This window comes from Chrysoperla carnea, chromosome 3, assembly GCF_905475395.1.
Source record: "Chrysoperla carnea chromosome 3, inChrCarn1.1, whole genome shotgun sequence".
NCBI lineage: Eukaryota > Metazoa > Arthropoda > Insecta > Neuroptera > Chrysopidae > Chrysoperla > Chrysoperla carnea.
This window is the reverse complement of record NC_058339.1, coordinates 20,184,358-20,211,470: the sequence shown is the minus strand read 5'-3', so window position 1 is coordinate 20,211,470 and position 27,113 is coordinate 20,184,358. Positions and strand designations below refer to the sequence as shown.

Below are 27,113 nucleotides of genomic sequence, written 5' to 3'. Positions count from 1 at the left end.
TCAAAATCATGAGTGCTCGTCAATACTTGTTTCTATTTTTACCACAATGGCGTTATGATCTTAATATTAAAAATTATTAACAAATCACAAAAGATACAAATATTTTACGCATTTTAATACGGTAGTAAGTTTTCGTTATATTTATGACGTTAAAATCATTGGGAACCGTAGAAGAGATTAATTTAAATTAGGAACATAATAATATAAAAACTCAAAATAATATGTTAACTAACAAAATCTAAGATTTATACTTTTTCTAATTTTAAACTATTTTAAAGCATCTAAATTTATTTAATCCCAACTATAAATTTGACGAGGGGCCCCCACGTGAACAATTAGATATAATAAGACAAAAAATTTAAATATTAAAATAAAAAATTATACATAATAATTGGGACAGTATCCAATTGGAATATTATATTTACGTCTAAAGATTCTAATCAAGTAAAAAATTGTTATTTGGCTTAATAATTGATTTTTGATAATTGGCTAATCTATTTAATTTTTCTATTTTAATTAAGTTGTATAAGTAAATATACAAATAAATGCCCACAAATTCGCCGCGCTAAATCACGAGCACAATTACACAAAAATAATAAAATTTAAATTTAAAAAAAAAAAAACTTACATTGCTAGAAACACAGTTTTAATAAATATATTTTTCATTTCATTTTAATTTAATTTATTTTATATTTGTGCGTGTAATAATCGCTTTTGAAAAAAGATAAGTCACTTAACAAAATAGGTTGTTTGAAATGAAATTTAGAACCAGAGTTCGTTCGATAATAAACTAAATTTTAATCAATCAAAGGGATGTGGTTATGTAATATCAAGAATTTTATTTAGATGAATGTTATGAATTTTCATATTATGAAAAATATTCATAATATGAATTCTAATGTTATATTTGTTTAGCAACATTATGAATTGTAATGTTGGTTCACACTAAAGATATAACAACTAAATCGCAGGTGCTCTTATCAAAAATTATAAGAGACAAGTGAAAACAAACAGTTGACTGAGTTAATTGTTAAAATACCATGTATAGAGAGTGTTGATTACGGAATCGTTTGTTTTTTCACGACATGTAAGTAAAGAGAGAGCCAGCCATATATACATGTCACACAGGTATTCCTATATAATACATACTAGACAATGTTCGAACCTAATTTGCACCCTCACGGGTAAACACGGGTAGTGAACCTTATTACAAATTCTAAATATAGATGAAACTTGACAATGATCTCTTCTTTTATAATGGGATTTGCAAAAACACATTAAATATTAGTTAAAATTGCAAAAATTATGAGTCTCGGATATATAAAAAACTTAATATAATAAATAAAATGATGACTTTACCTTAAAATCTGAAAGAGATGCCATTAAATCATCTAATTCTTTTGTAGCTGACGATGCAGCTGGTGTACTTGTCACATAATTTGACGATGCTACATGATGTTGCGTTTCTAATGATCGAGGTGTTGTTGGATAACCACCAGTTGTTTCCGTTTTCGTTTCTTTAACAGTAATTGTTACTTGTCGTGGTAGTGTATGCGTTGCACCAGAAACATCACTAGAAAGAAATTTCATATAAATTCGAGATACATTTAAATTTTACTAGTAAACTTTATTGTAAAAATGTATTTGAATTCGTTGATGGGAATCATTTACTATTTTTCCATCAGCAAAGTATAACAATTATCTGCAGACTCGCGAGCAAGATTCATCTAAGAGAGAGGGATGGGTTTCAAACATTTTAAAAAATAAGAAACTTTTTCGAGTAAGTGGACGTTTTATTATGTTTATCATTCGTCACTGCTGTCACAGGTAAAACTGCCAGAACACGAAACATTTGACATCCTGTTCGGCAATGGGTTTTCGCAAAGTTTACTTCATCGACCCAAATGTCATGGAAATCATTGTGCAAAATTGAAGAATATGATTTAAAAAGTTGAGCGCAAGAGAAACAATCTAAAAGGTGAATTTCAACAGAGACAATAGGTGAATTTACTTTCTCGGAGTTTACTTGTCTGTCCATTTTTGCCTCTGGCATAGCTAGTGCTCCTCTGGTACAGGTTTTCAATAAATAGTGAATCCACATGGAAGAATAGTTAAAAGCAATAATTAAAAATACATTATTGCTATAAATTATGAACGTGCGTAAAAGTATGACGACAATGTATTTGTTTAGAATATTACTCTCTTAAAATAAAAAATATAAACAAATAAATTTAGCTTATGAAGTTAACCCCTTCATTTTTTTATTAATTATAATCATAGAAAACGTATTATCATGTTTAAGCAATTGAATTTTATTTAGGCCGCAAGATATCCCTTAAAGTTTTGGTATATACCAAATTTTTTACAAATGTTATTTTTAAATTACAATTGGATCATTAGTCGCTTTAATTTGAAAGGTGCTAATTTCATAAAAGCGAAGGATTAATAGAAAATCTATAAAAATGTTTTATTAATATATTTAATATAAAATTAAATTTGGATTGAATCCAGAAAAATGTAAAAAAGTGTGATATTATCTTTCAATAATAATAAAAAAATTATTATTAGAAATTGAGTTTTTTCTTTACAATTAATAAAACCAAGTACTTTAATATTAGGTATATGATTAACACATGTGATGCGAAAAGGTACCAGCTGACGAAAATTATTGATTTTTAGTCATTGACAACTAACATTAAAAAAAGTTTATGCCAATTGATTCCTTCATGATTTGCATATCAAATAAATCATACACCTACAAACATTTTAATATATGCCATTCTAAAATCACAACGCTTTTTCTGCGCCGTAGTAAAAAAGGCAAGTAGATTAAAATGTATCAAAAATTCAGTTTTCCGATTTAAAACTTTTTGAAACAAGAGTTAGGGCATATTCTGATGGAAATTTCATTTTAATAGAACCAGAATGAATACACTCGTACATGGGCTTACCAGAAAAGACCCGATTCAATAAAGCGAACTTTTTGTCACTATATTCTTCCATTATACTTTTTTTTTGCGTAAACGCAATCATAGTGACATTGTGTGAGTTTGAGGGCTAGTTTGCAGAAAGTGGAACTAAATTTATAGCGCTAGGCTGGGCAAGTAATTAAATGTTATCGATCCAAGCAATTTCCATAGCTGTTTGATTGAGTGACTGAATATCGATCAAGCCACTAGTTGAACGGCGCCGTTTAGTAAAGTCTGTTAATTCTAGTCTATTAATTGAAAGGCAAATTACGCCAATTCTTCTACTATTTTTTCTAGTGCCTATCAACTGACAGACAGGAAATATGCTGGAATACTTTCTAAAACATTTCAGTATTAAAAGCGGGCGTGACAAGTCTGCACCTACATTTATATAGTCTTTGGATATTTCTGGAAATTGATTATACTAAAGCTGATTTGCACCAAATTTGATCAAATTTATCGGAGGTAACAATGTTTCAGAAATTCTCAAAAACAAAATTAACTAGTTTGTATATGTCTTTAGATTTCTTTGATGGGATGTAGGACTTGAACAGCGGGGCAAAACGTAGATACTTATTCCATAAACGGATAAAGAATTTGTAAATAATTACAATTGTCATAAGAGATTATCGTTATAAATAAATTATGCATCTTTAGTATTGCTTAGTTAAATGAATTAATAATATTCGTGATATGAATAAGATTACATACTCTATAGGTCTACTCAAAAGATAGTCTATTAATAATTTATATTTCATTCACGCGAAAATGGAGTAAGTTTAAAGATTGGAGTTCTGTTTAAAATTATTTTTAAGGTTTTAATTTTTCGGTGGGGAACTTTTTTGAAAATGAAGCTGGTGTAGCTTTCTGTAGGTCCCATCATTAAATTAACCTGATTTTTATACTTTTTCATTAAAAAAAATTTCAAAAAATCAAAAAACTTTTTATCTCAAATTTCAATAAAACTCAGTTTATAAGGTAATTTCGACCCTAAAAGTACAAAAATCGGGTGCATTTGTTGACTGGTGCGATATCACAGAAACTCTGTATCCAATCATTAAATTAACCTGCTGATTTTTACATATATAGTTCACGTGTTTCAAAATTTCAGGCTTCTAGACCCAGCGGTTTCAGCTGTGCGTTGATCGATTAGACGTGATAGTAATAATTATCATTTAGCTAACGTTTGAGTAGACAACGTAGATGAAAACATAACAAAAAATTTATACGTGACATTACTTATTTTGCCAAATTGAATATTTTTCAAAATACACTCGTCATTATAAAAATAGATTATAACATTTACCGAAATAACATAATAATACAAAAACATGCTTTTAAATATCAAAATTAAACTTTAATGTAACACTAATAAAATACAGTGGCGTATTTAGGGGAAACGCAAGCATTATATTCATTTCTCTCTTTACTTGATAAGCAATATATAAGTATTTTAATTTTTGTTAGAGTTTTAGATTCTTCGTTATATCCTAGTTTTTGTCGTGATAAATTTAAAAAATCGGTTTACGCTTATTGTGATGAAAATAACTTATTGTGCGTATTTTCGAATTCAAACTTCGATTGAGTTAGAGTACGAGTTAGGATGGTTTTGAAACTATTCGACCAGTTTTTTGCTTTGGAATTTGATGAAACTCAGTGGATGGGGTAATTTTGATTAAAAAAGTATAAAATTAATTTTATGATTGGGCGTAGGGTTTCTGAGATATCGCAACATTTGGATCGATTTTAGTCCGAATCTCAAAAACTATTCGACCAGTCGATAAATGCACCCGATTTTTGTACTTTTTGGGTCAAAATTACCATATATACTGAGTTTTATCGAAATTGGAGATAAGAAAATTTTTTCGATTTTTTGCAATTTTTTTAAGGGGTACCCCTTTGAAAAAATCGAGAAAATCGGAAAAAAAAATTTTGTTTTGGAATTTGATGAAACTTAGTGGATGGGGTAATTTTGATCCAAAAAGTATAAAAATCAGGTTAATTTAATGATTGGATGCAGACTTTCTGAGATATCGTAATATTTGAATCGATTTTGGCCCGTATCTCAAAAACTATTCGACCAGTCAACAAATGCACCCGATTTTTGCATTTTTTAGGACAAAATTACCTTATATACTGAGTTTTATCGAAATTGGAGACAAGAAAATTTTTTCGATTTTTTACAATTTTTTAAGGGGTAAAAAAATCGAGAAAATCGGAAAAAAAATTTTGTTTTGGAATTTGATGAAACTTAGTGGAAAAGAAGGTTGATCCAAAAAGTATAAAAATCAGGTTAATTTAATGATTGGATGCAGACTTTCTGAGATATCACAATTTTGGATCGATTTTAGTCATCGTTTGCATGCGCAATTATTGGACGAATCAGTCTCTTGAAGGACCGTATTAGGGAGATTGCACCGTAAATTGGTCATTGTATATGATTTCTCTACCATATTTTTAGATTCGAGTGTCGCAGTTACCAAACCGAATATACAACGCTTTTGATTCTGATAATCGGAGCTCAATTGTCTTCGATCATAATTTTAGGTCACTATTTTTCAACTATCTTTCTTCATTCATCGTTCTGATCAGACTAGAATATTTTTCTCCATTGTAGTTTGAACAGATATTTGGTACCTAAATTAAACTACTCTTTCCCTAATTATGTTGATTACCTTCGAAAAAGTAAAAACATAAATTTTGACATATTTCAATTTGATACAAAATATTCATCATATAAATTAGAAATCAGGACATTAATAATTATAAAATTAAAATAAATAATTGCACTATAAACTTCTGTGCCAATTCATGTTAGCGAAAATTTAATTTAACAGCACAATTAATTTTATAAAACATTTCAAGTACTTAATTATCTGTCAAATTGAAAAAAATAACAACGATGGCACGTTACATTCAGAACGTAGTGAGATGGATAATTGTCGAGATTTTTGTTTTAATTGTTGCATTCCAATCAGTTCAAATGTATACAAAGTCACATATCTCATCTATCAGGGATAAATATAAATCAATTGTCTACTAACTGAAAATACTTTTTAAATAGCTGTCAGAGAACATTGTTTCTCATAGACCGTGAGCCCATAAGGAAGCGAAACTTCGATGATTCCTTTTATCTGTTTTTAACGATAAATAAAGGTCATGGTGGCCACTGTTTTTCCAAAAGGAAATTCCCTGATTATTCCCGGTTTTCTTTTAAATAGTCTTGGAAGAAATTATATCGAAAATTTTACAAGTAACAAGCATGGAAAATCTGAATACTAAAGACTCAAGATATCAGGATCATATGCAGGATTTTTTTAAATAATGCGAATAGAAAAATCAAACTATAAAATACTTTTAGAAGTTTGTTACGAAAATGATTAAAAACTTTAATTTTTCTTTTTTTTCACGGTATTTCCTGACATTTTCCTGGGTTTTCTAGTTGAATTTGAATTTCCTGACATTTCTAGGTTTTCTAGTAATGTGGTCACCACGGAAATTTTAACTGTGGGTAATCAATCGTCAAATAAAAAAATAGCAGGAAGTTTGTAAATGTTTCAAAACTTTTGGATAGAAAAGTTTCAAAACTTTTCGTGCCCGAATTCGAACAGTTCTTGTCGATTCAGAGGTGAAAATCCTTAATGATTAAACTAATAGGTGTCAGTATTCCAGTATCCACGAAGAAGTATTTAACCGAAGAAGTTTCTTTTTCGAAGTTTTCATGGATAACAAATAGAGATCGGACATATTTCGTTACGTTTTTCTATCCATATCTGACGAATTTTTTTATTAATTCATATAAAAGTTGGACATACCCATTTGTTGGAACGGCGGTATTTAACTCCTCCAGTAGACTATCAACCGATGGACGTTTAAAAGACTCGTTCAATATTTTCGTTTGATGGTGTGTTGATCCATACCCTGGACTAGTTGTTCCATTCACATTTCGACGATCTACATAGCTACCACCTGAATTGTAATGTGCATTACTTAAATCTTGTAATAATGTATCCAATTCAGATAGATTATTATTTAACGTTGGTGGTTTATTATTCGGCGTTGTCGAACGATGATTACTGTAGTTTAAGGTGGAGTTTGGTGAATACGATGGTGCCATGTTCGCACCATGATGTGATGTTTTTGTTGTGATTGTTTCTTGAACAATTTGTTGTTGATTTTGATAGGTGGGCTGAAATGAAAAAATATATATCAATTGAAATAATTGTTTAACTACCGGGGAGTAAGGGTGGCGAGCCTACATGGATTGAGCCTTTTTTTTTTTTTGTTTTGAGAAATGCTTAATGAGATTATTTAATTTTGACTTAGAGATAATTGGGATTCGCAATTAATTCTTCCTTAAAGATGGTTCCTACGTAATATCGAGAAAAAACGGCTATACGTGCAGATTTAGTGATGTCATAAAATGAGTGGAGTTAATATCAATTATTTGTTGATCTGTTACATTTTCGGCCAGTTTAAGATTCATTCTTTTATTGTTTTTCAAGCTAGAGGATTATCTTTGATGCGCTGAATTATCTTTACTATTGAAACCATCAAAAAGTGAGAGCGCGCATTCTAACCAGACTTCCTTCAACTCTCTCTCTTGAAAAGGTTTACCATGACTATTTTAGCCAACATTGATTTAATAATAGACGTCGGTTGTTTATTTCTGTCTTTCATTGCACATGCAACTAATTATTTTTGCTTTGTTTCCCTTTTTTAACCCCCCGAACTATGGAGGGTAGAGATAAGGAGAACTATCTTAAATAGGAGTTAAAGTAAAAAAGTGCCCCCCTAAAAACAGCAAATAACAGTTACATAATTGACCAGAATGGCGCTTGTGCAACAGGAGGTGTTTTATGTAAAATTCTCTATCCTTCTCGAACAACTTGTTTAGATCTTTATCATACTCTTATTACTTTGAGCACTTCTTTTAAAACTTACACTTTTGCTACAGCAGCGCCATCCTTATTTGCTGCTTTTCGATGGACACTTTTTATATACAGAGATGGTTCTCCTTATCTCTACCCTCCATACCCCGAACTAAAAAAAAAGCGGTGATATAAGTTTGACCGCTATGTGTGGATGTATCTGTCTGTGCTTGTACTTCAAAAATCATGTTGAAAGTTTCAAGGATAATTCGGTCAAATATAAAGATGGCAGAAATATTTTTGAAGAAAATTAATTGCTAAATATTAAAAAATGATTAGAATCCGATTTTTATGATGAATGAGAAAAATGTTTGATTTTTTTTGACATTTAAAAAAAATGTTTATAATATGTTTTAGATGAATCTCTTTCATGTTCTATTCGTTTAAAATTAGATGAAAGATGACATAAAATTTAATTTTAATTCACAAATTGTTTTACGAAAATATTGTAAAAAGTATAAAAATAGTTGTTATGTCTAACAATAGTTATGTCACAATATGAAAAATAACTTTTGTGGTAATTTATTACATTAACGCTTGTTTGTTTGTGAAAACACTTTGTAAAAGCAACTATAAACGAACTACCCACAATTTTTTTAAATTTCATTTTGTAATTATATTTCTTACAGTCAAAACTACTTTTAACCGACAAAATCAGACAAAGTACTTTTGAACGCAGGCTTTCGACAATAGTTTTTTGACTGAATAGTCCATTTTTGGATTCTGATGACGTCATAAAGTTAAAAAATTCGATTTTATTGATAACACAGGCAAATTTGATCCGATCTTATTGGAATTTTTTTTGAAACCCACTAATTTTGGGTCATTCTTTTCAATTGTGATATCAGTTTTTCGCTAGCTATCACTTATGTGCTTAATTTAAATACCAGGACTCTTCATTCTTGAAACCTATTAGAGCTAGGTTAATTTTGATCTCAAATTTGAAAAGAATGACCAAAATTAAGTAGGATTACATACTTCGTTAATCAAAATTGGATAAAATTTGGATTTAATAGAGCAAAATTAAATTCTTTGGATTCTGATGACGTCATAGAGTTAAAAAATTCGATTTTTTTGATAACACAGGCAAATTTGATCCGATCTTAATGGAATTTTTTTTGAAACCCACTAATTTTGGGTCATTATTTTTCACTGTGATGCCAGTTTTTCGCTAGCTATCACTTATGTACTTAATTCCGGGACCAGGTCTCGACATTCTGGAAACCTATTAGATCTAGGTTAATTTTGATCTCAAACTTGAAAAGTATGACCCAAATTTAGTAGGATTACATGCTTGGTATATCAAATTTGGATAAAATTTGGATGTGATAGAGCAAAATTAAATTTTTTGGATTCTGATGACGTCATAAAGTTAAAAAATTCGATTTTTTTGATAACACAGGCAAATTTGATCCGATCTTAATGGAATTTTTTTTGAAACCCACTAATTTTGGGTCATTCTTTTTCACTGTGATGCCAGTTTTTCGCTAGCTATCACTTATGTACTTAATTCCGGGACCAGGTCTCCACATTCTGGAAACCTATTAGATCTAGGTTAATTTTGATCTCAAATTTGAAAAGTATGACCCAAATTTAGTAGGATTACATGCTTGGTATATCAAATTTGGATAAAATTTGGATGTGATAGAGCAAAATTAAATTTTTTGGATTCTGATGACGTCATAAAGTTAAAAAATTCGATTTTTTGATAACACTGGCAAATTTTATCCGATCTTATTGGATTTTTTTTTGAAACCCACTAATTTTGGATCATTCTTGGTTTATCCAAATTGCCAATATCGTACTTTTTAATGATCAGCGAATATATTAATAATAATTACTTTATCATTATGGTTTACTCGAAATTTTCAATCAATACACGGAAAATTTCGTTAAATATTAAGTCTTAATATCTTTGAGTGATTATCTTTGAAACATTAGTATAAAATTATTATTTTAATAAAGTAAGCAGATGTAAAATTTACAAAAGTGTGACGAGAACTAGTTAATTTTGTTTGGACATAATTCTGTTTTCATTGTCAAGTAAATTTCAATGTTTTGGCAATATTACAATCAAACTAAGTATCAAATAATTAATCTATAAACAGCCTCATTTTACTTTGAAAAAAATATTGTTTATATATTTTCTTATACAATTTCTAAAATAGTCAAGGGCAAATAGAATATTAAAAAATCAGTAGCGTACCGTAGAATTTTAAAAAATCAGTAGCATACTGTAGGGCTTACTGTAGGGTACCTGAAACAACTACAAAATAGGCGAAGATCCTCAAATTCGGTTCAGTTTGGAGAAGGCTCTAAGAAAAAAGATAATTTAATGGAGAGTGATCTTAGATAAGTTTCAAATGCTAGTTTAGGGTTCCATACCCGAAAAAATTTTTGGGGGTTTTTTAAATTTTGTAAATATGGCTTGACGATGGAATATAGGTAAAGTTTAGACTAGGTATTAAGATTTTGGTAAGATATATTTTGACGATTTAATAAATTCATTTTGAACTTTGAACTTTATTTTTCAGAGATTCTCTTTAAACCAAGTTTAGGGGGACTGTCAAATACGACGCCACTGCAATAATGCATTTAAATTTAACAAAAACACAAAAATTAAAATTATCAATTATATTTAAGTATTTACAATAATACATAACATATTTTTGAACTTGAATTTTTAAAAAAAGTTTTTTTTTTTAAATATATCCTTGAACTAGAAAAATATTAAATGTAATCAATGCACAATGAAATAAAAAACAAGCTGAACATGCAGTATTTGAAAATTTTATTTGACCCACCAAACGAAATTTTACGTTATTTTGTATAAAAATCTTCGCGATTTGTCTTGCGATACAATTTGTTTTGATAGTTTTTTAGGGACCAAGAATTACATAAATACCATACAGAAACAAATCCGGTTTGCAAATCCATTTATGTAATTTGTTTCGAATACTTATGAAAAGTTAGTATCCTGCAACGCCGTATATATTTGCTGGTGGAGTTGGGAGATACCAAGGGTTGTGACGCCCATATTCTTACGGGTACTCACCTGTACCACGCAAAAATGACGCCATGGTGCTTAAACTTACTTTGACGCATAAGAGTATCTTTTTCAACGTTTCCTGGTGGGCCATTACACCCGAAATTTTTTGTGCATGGGCTTGTGGTCTAACAGTGATCCGGCAGCCGGGCTAATAGTCTCAAATCAAGATTTTCATAGAAAATCTCACAACCTACCTCCCTCTTCAACTTAGATCCGTTGGTTTAGAATACCAATTAGAATACGTCCTTTGAATTAATAAAATTTTCATCCCAATCTTGTCTGGTGGGTATTGCTTAAGGCTTAGTGATTTCATTAACTGATTGAGACTATGCTAGCCGGTTAATTTTAAGTAAACACTAGACTAGTGTGCGCTTAGCTTATTTCAAGAGAATTCATTTTTAAAAGAAAATGAATGAAAAAGTTATTATTGGATCTGTAGAATATTAAAAAATTTTTTTGGGAGCATTTCCAATATAGTTATAGTATCGTGACAGCTAAGAAATAAACAGATATATTAGAAATAAACAGATATTATATTTTTAAGTAATCAATCTGGAATAGTTTGTACAAACACATGTAACAAACATACTAATAATGTAATAAAGTAATAAATGTTACATGAAAACAAATATTTTGTTCTAATTTACCTGATGAAGTGTCCTCATTAAATCATACAAATGTATTATTGTACAGGATGGGACAGAGAAGTGTGCGATTTTAAAAACGCTATAAAATAAAAACCCATCAATTTTTCCTACAAATCAACATTGGCATTTTTAATTTTTTATTATTTTGATCCACACTCATACATAACACAATTAAATTATCAATTTTTCCAGTTCTTACATTCCATAGCACACTAGTTACAAAGTTAGGCAATGAATTTTTATAACTAGTTTGCTCTGGAATATAAAAACTGGATAAATTGATAATTTAATAGTCTTTTGTATTCAAATATTTCAAGAAACTTGTAATAATTAAGAGTGTGGACCTAAGGTGAATTTTGTCATGAAAATCGGTATATTGGTATGAAAAAAATTCTATGCAGCTTTTTCTAAGAGTTTTTTTTCCTCGATATCTCTAACCATCTCTGACGCTAGCCAAATATTAAGAATCGGGCCTATTTGTCAATTTGTAGTGGGCTGAGTTTAAAGTTCAGATTTCAGATAACCATGTATGACTGTGCAAAACTTCAAATCGATATTCCCATAAACAACATTTCATAATTTAACTTTAAGTTAAAAATACTACTTATAATTTACTTGAAAATACAATTGGTTTAATTTTCTGAAATACTTTTTTATGTATTTCAGGATATTAAAAAAGGAAGTTTTCAAAATCACACACTTCTATGTCTCATTATGTATTTACATTACACCATATGTATTTAATCACCCACATTTTCGTACAGTTATTCTGGGAATCTATTGATGTAAAAAAAAAAGGAGTAAAGTATGAAATGATTGGGCCACGAATCAACACCACATGGCGCAGCCACGTGACAAACATTAAATAAAAATTATTGAAAACAAAATGCCTATTAAAATTGCGAAAAATTAATTTTATTAGATATGAGTTAAAAGGAAAGAAAATTTTTAAATTATAATTTATGATAGTTACGCGTTTGCTGTAAAAATATAAAGACTTTTTACACGGATTTTAAAGAGGAGCTATTTATAATCAGAAATAAATAAAAAAAATTTAAAAAACCATAAAATTTAAAGTAAATGTGTTTTTTGACATTGGAATAAAATTTTGTTCCTCTTATGATATAATCAATCAGTCATCAATTCGCATTTTTATGAACTGAGTCGTTCAAAAGCATTTGCGATTCAAGTGTAGTGTCTTGAGTTCAAAATTATTTCAAGTCTTCATAAACGATTTACAAGATTAAATTGTTAATTACAAAGAAATTCTCTGAGGTATTTTACTTTCTTAACGAGTGTTGAACCGATTACTAAAAATGGGAGAACATGCACTGCGAAATATTCTTAATATCAACCTATATGAGATTGTCTCAACCTCATCGCGAGATCAAATATGGCGAATGGGGCCACGAATATGAGACAACTACCGTACGGAATTGAGTGGTGAAGTTGATTGACATACACAATTATACAGTATTTCACTACAAGCTTATATACACTTACCACGCAAATAATTCAAAACTTGACAATTTTTAACAAGACAGCAGCTTTAAAGGGAACCACGTATTATTTCACAGCTTCTTATTCTTTCTCTCGAAAAATCAACTTTTGTTTGGTAAATTTTATTTCATGTCTCAATTTTTGATACATGATTTTACAGCCAAATATGGCTAAAAATTATAGGAATAGTGTAAGAAAAATTAATTTGTTTTTCGATAAGCAATAAGAAATTGTAAAACAAAATATTTTTGACAGTATTTTAGTTTGCTTTCGATGTGAAAGTAAGGATATTTGTTTGATTGTTTGTTTGTTACCCTTTCACGCAAAAACTAGAGAATGAATTTGAATGAAACTGTACAGCAATATAGCTGATACATCAGAATAACACATGAGCTGTTAAATTAAATTTATTCTGACATTTTACTGCTCCATCTGTGATAATAATTTTAAACCATATATTAAAGATTTCTGGCAAAATTTTTAATAGTAAATGTCAAACAATTTATGGCCTCTTTTCTGATATACTCAATGAATTATGACTATTTTACACTTTAAAAATTCTTTCGAATGTTATGGAAGGGAAATAAGTGGGATCAAGTGAGGTAGAGGCTATAAAGCGGTGGTTTTTACTTTAAAGCCCAGTGAAGCGGACGGGTATCAAGCTACTAATTGCATAAAATAATATGATTTATGTTTTATAACAATCATTCCTTAAAAATTACTCGTTATAAGATTGATGTCTGAAATGGTTCACATACGAAAGAAATTTTCAAATAAATCTTTCATGTGAGAAAATACTTTCACCATTTACAAACAAAAGAGAAAAGTAATAATAATAAAAAGTAAAAACTAAACCTTGTACTACTAAATGTGTAAATATAAAAATAAATAGATTTTCTAAAATTAGACCTTGTAACCGATTCATAAAACTAAAAGAAAATTTATGTAAGGTACATTTAGAATACAATTTAAATATAAATTTATATTTAGAAATTTTGAGCTTTTCGCATATATTTGAAATAACAATAATATTTATCAAAATTTAGACCTTGATGTGAAGATATTCGACATATATTTTTAATCTCTACAATCTAAAACTACATCAAATAAGATGAAGTGAATGTAACCTTTAGATACCTGACCAACAATTTTCTGATTAGGTAAAACACAACTTTGCTTACGACAAATATTTTCATTCGAAATGTCTACGTAATTGGCACCGGTGACCAATATTTTCAATATTATCGGAATCTAGAAATTTATTTTCTAGCATAAAACTCAGCACTGGCAATTTACTATGTTACCAGCAGATTAGTACTACTATTCCCATTGGTATTAGCATTGAGGCGCCAACAGTTCAATTGGTTTTTCTTTTAGATTTTGTTTAAAAGATTTTCAAATTGATATGCCATTATATGAAATATATCAAGGTATACTAAGTTTAGTCCCAAGTTTGTAACGCTTAAAAATATTGATGCTCTCAACAAAATTTTGGTATATGTATTCATAAAATCACTGTCCATTTCCGGTTGTCCGTGTGTCTGTGTTTGGGACGTAAAAAGTTAGGTAGAGTTCGTAAATGAGCAACATAGGCCAATTGGGTCTTGGGTCTGTAGGATCCATCTAGTAAACCGTAAGAGATAGAACAAATTAGGTTAGGAACATATAGTATGTATACATGTATTGTATTTGTGTGTAAGAGAGGTGGAAAGTAAAGGTACTCGACATTTTCGCCCAACAGTGTGTCAAGGACACCCTGTTTTGTAAAATATTGAACACCAAGTTTTGATTGTGGAGCAATTAGAACCTTAATATGTCCTCTCATTTTCCAAAATTTTCCCAAATAAAAAAATGCTAAAGTTCATCATTACGAAACGACATAGGAATTAGATTCCCCTTTCAGGTTATCACTTGTGGTAAAAAATTTGGGCCTGTACTACAATTATCGAAATAATGAACTTTACTCCTAAAATTTGAAATTGAGTTCACTCCTTTTGGAAATCAAATTAGAAAACTTAATCAAAATATTCAAGAGGTCACCATCCCACACGTTCTATTAAAATATGGTGGTTTATGAGAAAGAATCGAATCGAGAACATCGATTTGTATTCATCATCATTTGTATTTCGATTTTCTAGATTAAAACAATGACTTTATATCAGAAATTAATAATAATAATTATTAAGTTTTTAATATACACACACTAGTGTTTTTCGTTATGAGTTAAGTGAATCGTGTGCAAACATTTAAAATTGGTATTTTTTACTCAAATATAAATAATATTTGTGCCAATTTACATTTGTTTGACATGAAAATTAAATAAAATTGTATAACTTCTATATATAATCGTCATTGTATAACAGGACAGAAGGTGGAAAGTTCATAGACATCTTTTCAAACATTGTTTAACATGTCGACATCTGTTTATAATATAGTGGAACTAAATGTGTCACAGTCGGTAAATGTATTTAAAAAGGCGCTCAATTCAAAATATAAATTATTTTACTCACCGATTGTGATGCATAACGATCTGCAGCCCGACCATATTCAGCACCGCGTGATGGTGACGCTGAATAAGGTCGTTGTGTACCACGAGAACCATTTAACGATCCATAACCACCGGAATTACTACTGCCACCCACTGGCGACCCGACGTTACTGCCATGTGGGGAAATCGTATTTTGTAAATCAGCTAATAATGCATCTGTAAAAAAGCAATACAATTTATTAAAATTAACGTTTTGAATCGATATAATCTTTCGGGTACTATCCTTAATCTGGTGTTCAAAAAAGTGGGTTATTCAGAGATTTTTTTTAATTTTTGAAGAGATATATTCGAATTTTCAACAATTTACACCAGAATAACTTTAATATAACAGGTCAGAATACTTTGTTCACAATTTGTTTTTATAAAATATGACAATTGGTCAATGATGTAAGTTTTTAAAATTTTTATGTTTTGGGTTTTGTATTTTGCCACTTTATTTGAGGTTTGTTTCTTGTTTTTAGAAATAATGGAAAAAAGAAAAGTTTTTATATCAAAACAAAAAGAAATGCGTTGCCTCTCATTGAAAGCTATAAAAAGTTCCAGCTTTTAGTTAATTAAAAAAATAACAATTAAATTTCCTAAATTTTATACTTTTCATTTTCTAAAACTTTTCAAGGTTGAATTTAATGAGAATTCCTTTTGACTAAATATGAAACATCAAATGCTCTATGAAAAACACTAGAATTCCCTTTTTTGACGATAATAAAACAAACCAAACTTTCGCTACACGTGATTGGTCTCTATTTTATAAAACAAATCATTTATCTGAATTTATGATATATCAAGTAAAATTTAAAACACAATTTAGATGTAGTGGGTCTGGTGCGACCCTTGACCTACCACAAATAACTTCTCAATAAAATAAACAGAAAAAAAATTAAATTTTTCGATTCTTTTTTCGAAAAGTTTTTGGATTATACTGCCGGTAATAAGCTTCGATTGACACCTCAACGAAATCGATATTTTTTTTTTGCGCGATATCGATCAGGAAAAATTTTTAAAACAATTCGACCGACTCGACTGAATGTTATGAAATTCTCAATGAATTCGAGATCATCTTTTGTTTGTGCGGTATCGATTACGAAAACAATTACCACGAACGTACGTACGTTGTCGTAACCACGAAACGTAACGATATCAACTTTCTCGAAAAATCCAAAAAGTTGGTTATTTGAAGACAAATTCGGAGTCTATCTGTTTGTTCGTCTAGAAAAGTTAGAGTTCTAGTTTTGGTAAAGTGTTACAAAATTGAAAAATGTCAATTGACAAAATTTCTTTATTTTTTTTTATAAACTAAAATTTTAAACTGACGTAAAACTAAAATTAAAGAGTATCCGAATTGATGAAAAAACAAGAGATTTTTCCGAATATTTGAGAAATAATTATTTTTCAAAAAGTAAAAAATGCACAAATTTTTTCAATAAAATATTTCGTTCTTACCCAAAGATTGAAGATTACTTTGAAAATTATCAAATTGTTGATTATAATCATACGATTTTCGTATATTTGAGTAATTACTGTCATTTGATACTTGCATTTTTAAGTTGAATAAGAAAACGAAATAAATAACACTGTAAATTTTATGAAATGAAATGAGGAAATTTAATTTAGTTTAACTTATTAAAAATAGAATAACAAACAACACTTGTCTGTTTGAATAGGATTTACACAATGATATAGATAAATACAAAAAAAAAGTGAAATGCAAACACATTCACACAGGAATTGATTTTGATATCACCTCCACACATTCACACAATCATACATCAAGACATATTTAATCACTTCCAGGAATGGTAATTGTTCTTAATGGTGAACAACAATCCTAAACAGCATAGAACTGGGAAATGATACATATTTTAATTTATATTATATCCTGAAAGGTCAGCAAAATGTATTAGAATTATTTTTAATTTGTGTACTATTTCACAGTGGCGTACTTTAATTACTTACTTAATTATATTTAAAGAGAATTTAATAGCAGACAATTTGTTGCCTGTTGAAATTCTTATCCATTAAACTTTAAATTCAAGTACAAGAAGTATGCTAGGAGAGTTAAATAAGCTATAAAAGTTTTCCAGGCTTAAATCGGCTTATACACGGTAAGAAATTTTTTGTGAATATCACTATATCAGTATCGCTGTGACTGTGAACGCCATACTGATTTGAGCATTGAGGGAAAAATAACATTCTCAATTATAGTTTTCTGGTGGATAGCCCAACTCATTAATGTAATATTACTTATTTTAACATAGATACTATAGTATCTGCCTCCATACCATACTAGCATTGTAGTAAACGCCATACATTGCTAAGCGTAATATCAAAAATCAATATAGATTCTACGATTGGAGCAGGTTTGTATATTTTGTTACTATACTTATCTAAAAAGATGTATAATCAACTATTCCTTTCATATCCCGGAAGAATTAACTTAATTCGTTATAAAATCATTAAGCTAAGTATCTTAGTATCTTACAAGAAAATTGTTACGAGGCAATAATATTTAACAATCCCCTTCCCGCTAAATAAAGCTACGCGATTCTTGGGCTACCTCGAAACTATAAAACCTGTTTTTTTTTTTGTAATTGTCGAAAAAAGTTTGCTTTTTTCTCTTATCATTTACAAATCGGAGATGACTTTTAGAAATCAGGTTTTGAAGATTTTAATCGATTAAAATCCTCCACATGAATTTATTGGTTTAAGTTTCCTGGGTCTCTCTGGACAAATTTGAATCAAAAATTAAGAAACCAATTGAATTCTTACAATTTTCGTGAACATGATAAGTGATTTTGAGAATATTATAATAGAAAAATGCTATTTTGCAAAAAATGACTTTTATTTATACCTTAAGGAGAATTATCTAACGAGAAAGGATTGCTATCCTCTTAAATTTTGTTAAAAAATAGTTTCGCAATTGCAAAATGTGTGTACGCTTATGATATTAATTCACAGAATAATAACTTCTGATGTTGTTATGTGTGTTATTAGTAAAATATTAATGTTTATAAATAGTTATGTGGAAGTTTATTAGCGAAAAAAAATGAACATACTGAAATTTTGAAATTTTTGCACATGTTACTTATGTTTTTATTTGTAACATGTTTATGCACATTTTATGTTCCAAAACATCGAGATGATGTAATAAAATAAGAAAAAAAATTTATCTGAAAATTGCTCTAGGAATACTTTGATTTCAGATAATTTAATAAAGCATTTTGGTGGCAGTATTTATGCACGGGGGGTAAGACTGTGTGGGTAAGTGATAAACATTTCATTTAACAAATTATTGGAAGCGGTAGAAAGCCTAGGAAAATGTAAGTCACATAGCCATTTCAGAATATTTAAGAAAAGACTCAATAGCTCAGTATTGAGACGTAACTCGTGGATGGTTAAGATAAAATTCTTGAATTTTTAACAGCGGTCAAAAATCTGTTCTAAAAAGTTTTGAAACTTTCGATACGGCTAGTGTTTTGAATAGGTAAGTTTATGCATATTCTAATTTGATAAAAGTTTCTTCTTGAAAAATCCAAGTTGAGTCATTTTTCATTATCTCAAATTCTTCTATATCTAACAATGTTTTTTACTTAAAAAGTATTTATTATCTTGTTTGATTATTGATAAATCAATACACAATACTAATAACTAATTAAAATGCATGGATACCTACACAATAATTAATCAATAACAAGAAAGAATGGAACAGAATATGAACTTAATTATTGATGATGTAACAGTTACCAAATTAGCGACAAGTAATTTAATAAATCTCCAGAGAATAATTACGATTGAAATATTAATTCAAAATAATAATGACCATACAATGGTCGAAATACGTATTCATAGTACCAAAATTGATCTAAACTTTCTTATTCATAGTGTAGGGTATAGTGTTGTTTCTTAGATGGTAATGTATCTTTGATCACAGTTTTTTAAAACCTTTTTCTATGAGATTGCAAACGTTGCAACCCATCGTTTTATATCTTGAGTCAAAATAAAGTTCTGTTTCAGTGATCACTTAATGTAAAAATTAGTTTGTCCATTGTCATATGCCACGTACCCTAAAAGGGTAGTGAGTCGATGAAATAAGCAGTTGATGTCATTACAGGATACTCCGAGCCCGAGAATTTCAAGAGAAACTTGTAGCGTTTTTAATGCCTTACACATACATCCTTTGATGTTGTGCTCTAGAATGTTATTAGCTACCAAAGATATCAATAGCGAAAAACTGACATTGCAGCTAAAAAGAATGACCCAAAGTTAGTGGATTTCAAAAAAAAATCCAATAAGATAGGATCAAATTTGCCTGTGTTATCAAAAAATGGAATTTTTTTACTCTATGACTTAATGTAAATTAATGAGCGCCTTTTACATGGATTCTTTACTAACTTTTTGTTTTACGTATCAAACACGTTTACGTTTTTTCGCGCCTCTATTTCTTATAGATAGATTTCTGGATATACATATAGATTACAGGTGAAGGGAGCCAAATGCAATTGGTGAAGATGATCCAAGGTACATGAGGGAATGATTTCTTGTTTATTGTACGTTTGTATCATTGATCACATACTTATAAAATACAAATACAGCTTTTATCGATAGCTATATAATATACAAATTTTTATATATTTAATTCTTAAAAAATACGTAGTGCGTAGAAATAATTGTGCTGCAAGAGAAAACTTTTTCCATTATTATATTTTAAAAAGTGACTTTAAAATAATAAATGTAAATTGTGATCCAAGGTACAACAGTCTTTTGTATGCTTTGCTATATGCCGTAGAATGACAAGATTGTTTCTCAGCGAAATGAACTAGGAAATTCATCATTTTTCAATCTTTAAAACTGTCCGACAACAAAGAAAGTGCATTTTTTATCCATAAATAATAAAATAACAAACTAAAATAATAACATAAAACAAATTTTTCACATAATAAGCAATTTTATTAAGAACGTTTACCTTTTATGTGTGTTATAAAGACATACATATTTAGAACAATTTATGTTAATAAACAAGTATTTTCTATGTTTCTAAAAAATATTGGAGTTACAGACTTTATAATATTTATGTATACAGGGAGCACCACTTGAATCGATAAGTTGCAAAATCTTTAAGGGATGCTAAAATACTGAAAAAAAATTTATTGTGCTTAACGGGGAGCTATCAGTATGTGCTTAATTCCGGGACCAGGACTCCACATTCTTGAAATCTATTAGAGCTAGGTTAGTTTTGATCACAAATTTGAAAAGTATGACCCTAATTTAGTAGGATTACATACTTGGTTTATCAAAATTGGATAAAATTTAGATGTGATAGAGCAAAACTAAATTTTTTGGATTCTGATGACGTCACAAAGTTAAAAAATTCGGTTTTTTTGATAACACAGGCAATTCGATCCGATCTTATTGGAATTTTTTTTGAAACCCACTAATTTTGGGCCATTCTTTTCAGCTGTGATGTCAATTTTTCGCTAGCTATCACTTATGTGCTTAAATTCGGGACCAGGACTCCCCATTCTTGAAATCTATTAGAGCTAGGTTAATTTTGATGACAAATTTGAAAAGTATGACCCAAATTTAGTAGAATTACATACTTGGTTTATCAAAATTGGATAAAATTTGGATGTGATAGAGCAAAACTAAATTTTTTTAATTCTGATGACGTCACAAAGTTAAAAAATTCTGTTTTTTTGATAACACAGGCAAATTCGATTAGATCTTATTGGAATTTTTTTTGAAATCCACTAATTTTGGGCCATTCTTTTCAGCTGTGAAGTCAATATTTCGCTAACTATCACTCATGTGCTTAAATCCGGGACCAGGACTCTTCATTCTTGAAATCTATTAGAGCTAGGTTAATTTTGATCACAAATTTGAAAAGTATGATCCAAATTTAGTAGGATTACATACTTGGTTTATCAAAATTGGATAAAATTTGGATGTGATAAAGCAAAATTTAATTTTTTGGATTCTGATGACGTCACAAAGTTAAAAAATTCGGTTTTTTTGATAACACAGGCAAATTGAATCCGATCTTGGGCCATGCTTTTCAGCTATTTTAACAGTTTTTCTGTATTTTAGTTGCACTACAGTATTTTTTAACTTATCGATTAAAATGATCCACCCAGTATTAGCTACTAATATTTTTAGTATAAATAATTTTTACTATTAAAAATTAAAATATATTTTCACGCTTATGTAATTCATGCAAATTAAGTTGTATATGCCAAGTTCGTAAATTCGTTTTTTATTATATGGACCTAATTTGTTATGCTTAAAAATAATGATTAGTAATGGTTTAGACTATCTAATTTAATGAAGCATCAATGAAAACAAAATATAAAATATTATTCGAAATCTAAAAAACATACAGGGTGGACCATTTTAATTTATGCATCTGAATATCTCGTTTAGTAGTTAACTAATCAAAAAATAACTTAAGTTATTTTTTGAGGATAACTTAGTTATTTATAGAGGACATCATGTTCTGACATCAGATTGGGCCTAATTCTTCGGGTTAGTATAGTTATGAAGAAACTACTCCAATGTAATCAATATTATTTTGAGATTTTATTTTTATTAATTACAAATATTCTAAAATAAATGACATATTATCTCAATAAACATAAATATGTCTACTGTATTTAAAATAAAAGCCTTTGATTTTATTTATTCAACAATATTTCACACGAAGCAGCAAATGTTTCATCGTCAACAGACTGAACTTTGTTAATTAAGAAAAATGATTTATTTTAAGATTATCATTAAAAATTGAGAATATGCTTCATATATTTTTAGTTAAGATTTCGTTTAGGTACCATATTCAATAAAAATTTTGTTCATTTTCTTCAAAAACAAAAAAGTTTTGTTAAAGCTTTCCACAGTAATTCATAGTTGATATCAAACAGCTGCGTCTTTTCTTAAGTCGGCCACAAAGCATAACTATACCAGACGAGGAAATAAACATAAAAATAACGTTATAAGTTTTAAAATACAGGTCGTATCGACATGCGGTTTTTTGCAACGTGTTCAGAATAGCATTTAGAAAAATTTTAACTTTTGTTGATACCCTGTCTATATGAAATATATATCAAGGTACACTAAGTTTAGTCCCAAAGGGTATAATATCAAGGTATACTAAGTTTGTAATGCTTAAAAATATTGATGCTAAGACCAAAATTTGGTTTAGGTGTTCATAAAATCATTTAATTAATTCATGTTGTCCGTCCGTTTGCCTGCCTGTCCGTAACTCGATAACCCAAAAACGAAGAGCTATCAAACTAAATTTTTATAGCCTGCTCAGGACGAAAAAAGTGAGTTTGTATTCGAAAAAGAGCAACATGGGTGAATAAGGTCTTGGGTCCATCGACCACATATTGTAAACCGTTAGAGATAGAACAAAAATCTAAATGTTTCTTATACAAAATAAACAACTTTTGTTTGAAACATTTTTTCATAAACATCACTGTTTACCCGTGAGGGCGCAAATTAGGACAAAACTTTCGTGTCCGTTTTCTCTAAGGTTATAAAAGATAGACAGTTGGAAATTTGCAGGTAGCTGCTTCAACTAATGATCAAAAAAATTATAAATTATTCAAACTATGCAAGCAATGAGATTCAAAACATACAGGGAATTTATCAATTAACTTAGTCAATTGTTTGTTTTCTTTTGTTTATATACAATATTTAATTTCCTGGCTAATCTGTGACGTTTGCGAATCAAATAGTTTAAACAAAATTTGTTTTTATGTAAGTAACAACTTTTTAATTTAAATTGTTCTGTCTCTTCATAGTTATAAACAAAAGTTGAGTTTTTAATAACCCTTGGAGCCACAAAAATTTTGTTTAAAAATAATTATTTTTCAAATAATTCTAAGATTTAGGTCATTTATTTATAACCTTAATATGATATTAAGATAAAGAAGTATTTAGTTATCAATTGGCTTCTTATTATATTTCAAGAACTCAAAGAATAAAAACTGAAGTATATTACTTGGTAATAAACACAATTAATTTTTAATGATTAATCGTACGTATACTTAATTCCAAAAAAAAACTTCCACAGTTAAAACATTCTAAGCGTACTCATCATATGTTATGTTATAATAGTAACACTTAGAATGTTTTAAAACGAGCATTTTTTTTTGACATCGAGTATACAAGTATACAATCAACTGAGATTTTTCACAGTCAAATTACACCATCTAGTGATTTAAAATCGAACACTACAACTACATAATTAGTCAAAATGTAGCGCTACTATTCAGTAATTATCTTATTACCACATTATATATTATTACCACTGTATCTAGACATGCGCATAAGAAGATCATTGATCTAAAACATATTAATAAAAATTCGCATAATTTTTTTTTTAAATATACTTACTGACATAAGTTTCAAACTGTTCCTGTTTACGCTCAGTGATATTATGTTGCAATGCATTAAGTGCTCCGCGACTACTACTACGCCGTAATGTTGGCGGTGGAGATGGGGGCGGAGGCGTACTCGGTACACTGCCCCCAAAACGTGGTGAATTCGCACGAACACGCATTATTGATGATGTTGACATAACAAAATTGTTTTATAAGAACCTAAAGATTTTTTTCACTAAACACTGAAACCAATAACACTTAATACCAAGAGTTTGACACCACTAATTAATTTGCACAAATCAAAATATTACTAAATTAAACAACCGAAAATTAAGTAAATTTCTGTGTGTGTTTACAAGTGTAGCCCAGATTAAAAGAAAATGCGATATTGATGACTAAGCAGATAGAATTGGGGGAGAACCATCATGGCTTGATACCAATAAAATATATTTTGGCAACATTACCATTCGTTTCTGTAATAATATACATACGTCCGTTGAATTTTGGCTATTCACCAAAAAAATAAATTTATACAATTAAATTTTCACGAACATTGTATGTTTACTTCTGACAATAACTTGTCCTTACGAATATTTATTGTGTAACTGAAATTATAAAACAGATGATCTTAATTTTTATAGGTTTTATAACAATTAACTAATCAATTTATTACAAATAATTAAGGCATGTGTTAAAATATATTTTGTTCTAATTAATTTAGTTATTGCCCACATTCAATTATTAATGAGACTTGTAAGATGTGAAATTGATATACTCTGTATATATTAAATATGTATATCAAGAAGTACTCATTTTAGTTCCAAGTTTGTTCGCTTAGAAATATAACAAAATTTTGGTATAGGTGTTAATAAAATCATCTAATTAGCCCATTTTCGATTTCCGCCCGTCCGTTGACACGAAAACTCAAAAATGAAAATAAATATCAAGCTAAAATTTTTATAATGAGCTCAGGATTGAATAATTTTAAAAACTAAAACTCCGACGACTACAGATCCGTCATTACAGTCGGGGGACCTCTAAGATTAAACAGTTTTCCACAGGATAGAAAAGAGGTCCCCCGACTGTATTGGCAATTTTACTTATCATAACAATTTCAGACGAAAATATTTTCTTATTTTCATACTTGTAAGAGCGTGATTCTAAAGTCGTCGGGGTTTTAGTTTTTGAACTTTATTTTATTTAAACTATTTTGGTGTTATAATTTCGTGATTAAGTACAACATTATATATATTTTTGAAAAGTGCTAATTACGTCCTTTCATTTGATACCAAACACGCTGTCATTAAATCGAAATTTATTTTTCGATCATAACTTTATGTTCTTTTGTGGGCGCAATATTAAATTTAATTTGACCCCCCCCCCCCCGAACGATCAAGATTCTTTTAACGACACCTGATTTGTCAAATTAGGATAAGTAATTTAGAAACCAGGTGGGAATAGATGAACATACGTACATACCGGTCAAACACATAGCCCTCTCCATAAAAAATGAGACTCGAGTTCGTAAATGAGGAAAATAGAATAAAAGTTTAAATGTAAAAAAAATGTTTCTTATAAAACAGGTCTTCAATTAAAATGAACAAGAAATATTTTGAGTAAGGGAACATCCATAAATTACGTAACACATTTTAAGGGGAGGGGGGGTATTTCAATTTGTTATGCATTGTTACGTTAAGGGGGGGTGTCAATCTAACATATGTTACGTAACAAAAATTTTATTATATTGCTTGGATTAAAAAATGAAAAAAAAATTTCTAATCATACTTTTATAATTATATTTAATTAAAAAGTGAACGTTAATTTTTCATATTACTTCTTTAATTAATAAACTAAATATGTAGCAATTGTTTTGTGCAATAAATTTAAATTTAAATAATTCAATAACTTTTTCTGTTGAGACAAAATGATTATGTTACGTAACAAATCCTTTAGGGGTAGGGGGGTCTGGTAATTTGTTACGATCTGTTACATACCAGGGGGGGGGGAGTCTAAAAAATCTTCAAAATGTGTTACGTAATTTATGGATGTCCCCTAATAAAATCTTAATAAAAGTTCGAGGCCAAATAACTTATAAAACAACTTAATTTTAAATAGATGAATAGATTAAAATTACAATAGTTGATTGAATCGTAGGCGAGAAAAATTTTTAAGATAAATTATGTTACGTTTTAATTTCATTTTTAAATTAATTAATAATTTCGTTTCAATTAAACAATCTCTGTGTACGTTTATTTTAAAGTGTACAATTTCCTGTATTAAAGAAACATTTAATTTTAAAAATAGAATACTCATCAAATCAAAACTACTAATGACTTTGAGTAATTTATTACCTACAGCATTAATTAAAGCCGAAACTTTTCAAAATACTTCATTTGTTTTAATAATAAAAAATATTTCAAAATCATATGGAAAAACTCTTAATTGTCAGTTATATTTTTGATATTTGAATAAAATTAATGACTTGTGAAAAAAGCCTGGTGTGAGGTGATTACACGACATCTATATACAGATATAAATTAAATTATCGTTCGACATTTGATTCAATTGACAGACTTATACTAAAGTCATTTTAAACAGATTATTCTACCAATCTCCTTCTTTTTGCAAACACGGTAAAGTTTTGATAACACATAGAATTTATTGAGCCCAATAAAATAAAGTTTACATTTCTAACGTGAAAAACTAGCAAATATCTCCAAAACTTCTAAAAATAAAAAGTTGTATTATCGATATAAATAAAGAACGTTGAGTTTTTCATTTCAGATTTTTTATTTTCAATATAAGAGCATTTTTATTCAACAAGATTGCACATTTTTTTAAACTTAAAGAGGAGTCTTAAACATAACAAAACACATTAAAGTCTTTGAATCTAGGTTCCTGTAAAGAGTTTTTAAGCGAGAGAAATCGCTTCGTTTACGCATTAAAAACAGAATTTGTATATAGAGGCAAGTATCTTTTGATTATTTGTAAAAATATACATATCATAAAAATCAATATTAAAAATAAATTTTAACGATGAAAATGGATGCCAAGGTTAAATAAAGTAAAGGCGTGTAGGATTTGTTGACGTAAT

At 28.9% G+C, this 27,113-nt stretch overlaps 1 protein-coding gene across 6 annotated transcripts in view; it reads right to left on the bottom strand.

Annotated features, from left to right (window-relative positions):
- LOC123296879 (leupaxin-like) overlaps positions 1–27,113 on the bottom strand; it is a 61,771-nt gene that overhangs the window by 5,089 nt on the left and 29,569 nt on the right. For 4 of the 6 annotated variants that reach the window (XM_044878571.1, XM_044878569.1, XM_044878572.1 and 1 more), the window contains 3 exons: positions 15,607–15,800; positions 6,785–7,158; positions 1,360–1,573 (listed from right to left, as the gene is read on the bottom strand). In XM_044878571.1, coding sequence (XP_044734506.1) covers positions 1,360–1,573; positions 6,785–7,158; positions 15,607–15,800 — 782 coding nt within the window. Of the gene's footprint in view, positions 1–1,359; positions 1,574–6,784; positions 7,159–15,606; positions 15,801–17,084; positions 17,197–24,032; positions 24,263–27,113 lie in introns of those variants that run through there. The other 2 variants (XM_044878567.1, XM_044878568.1) reach the window with 2 other exon arrangements.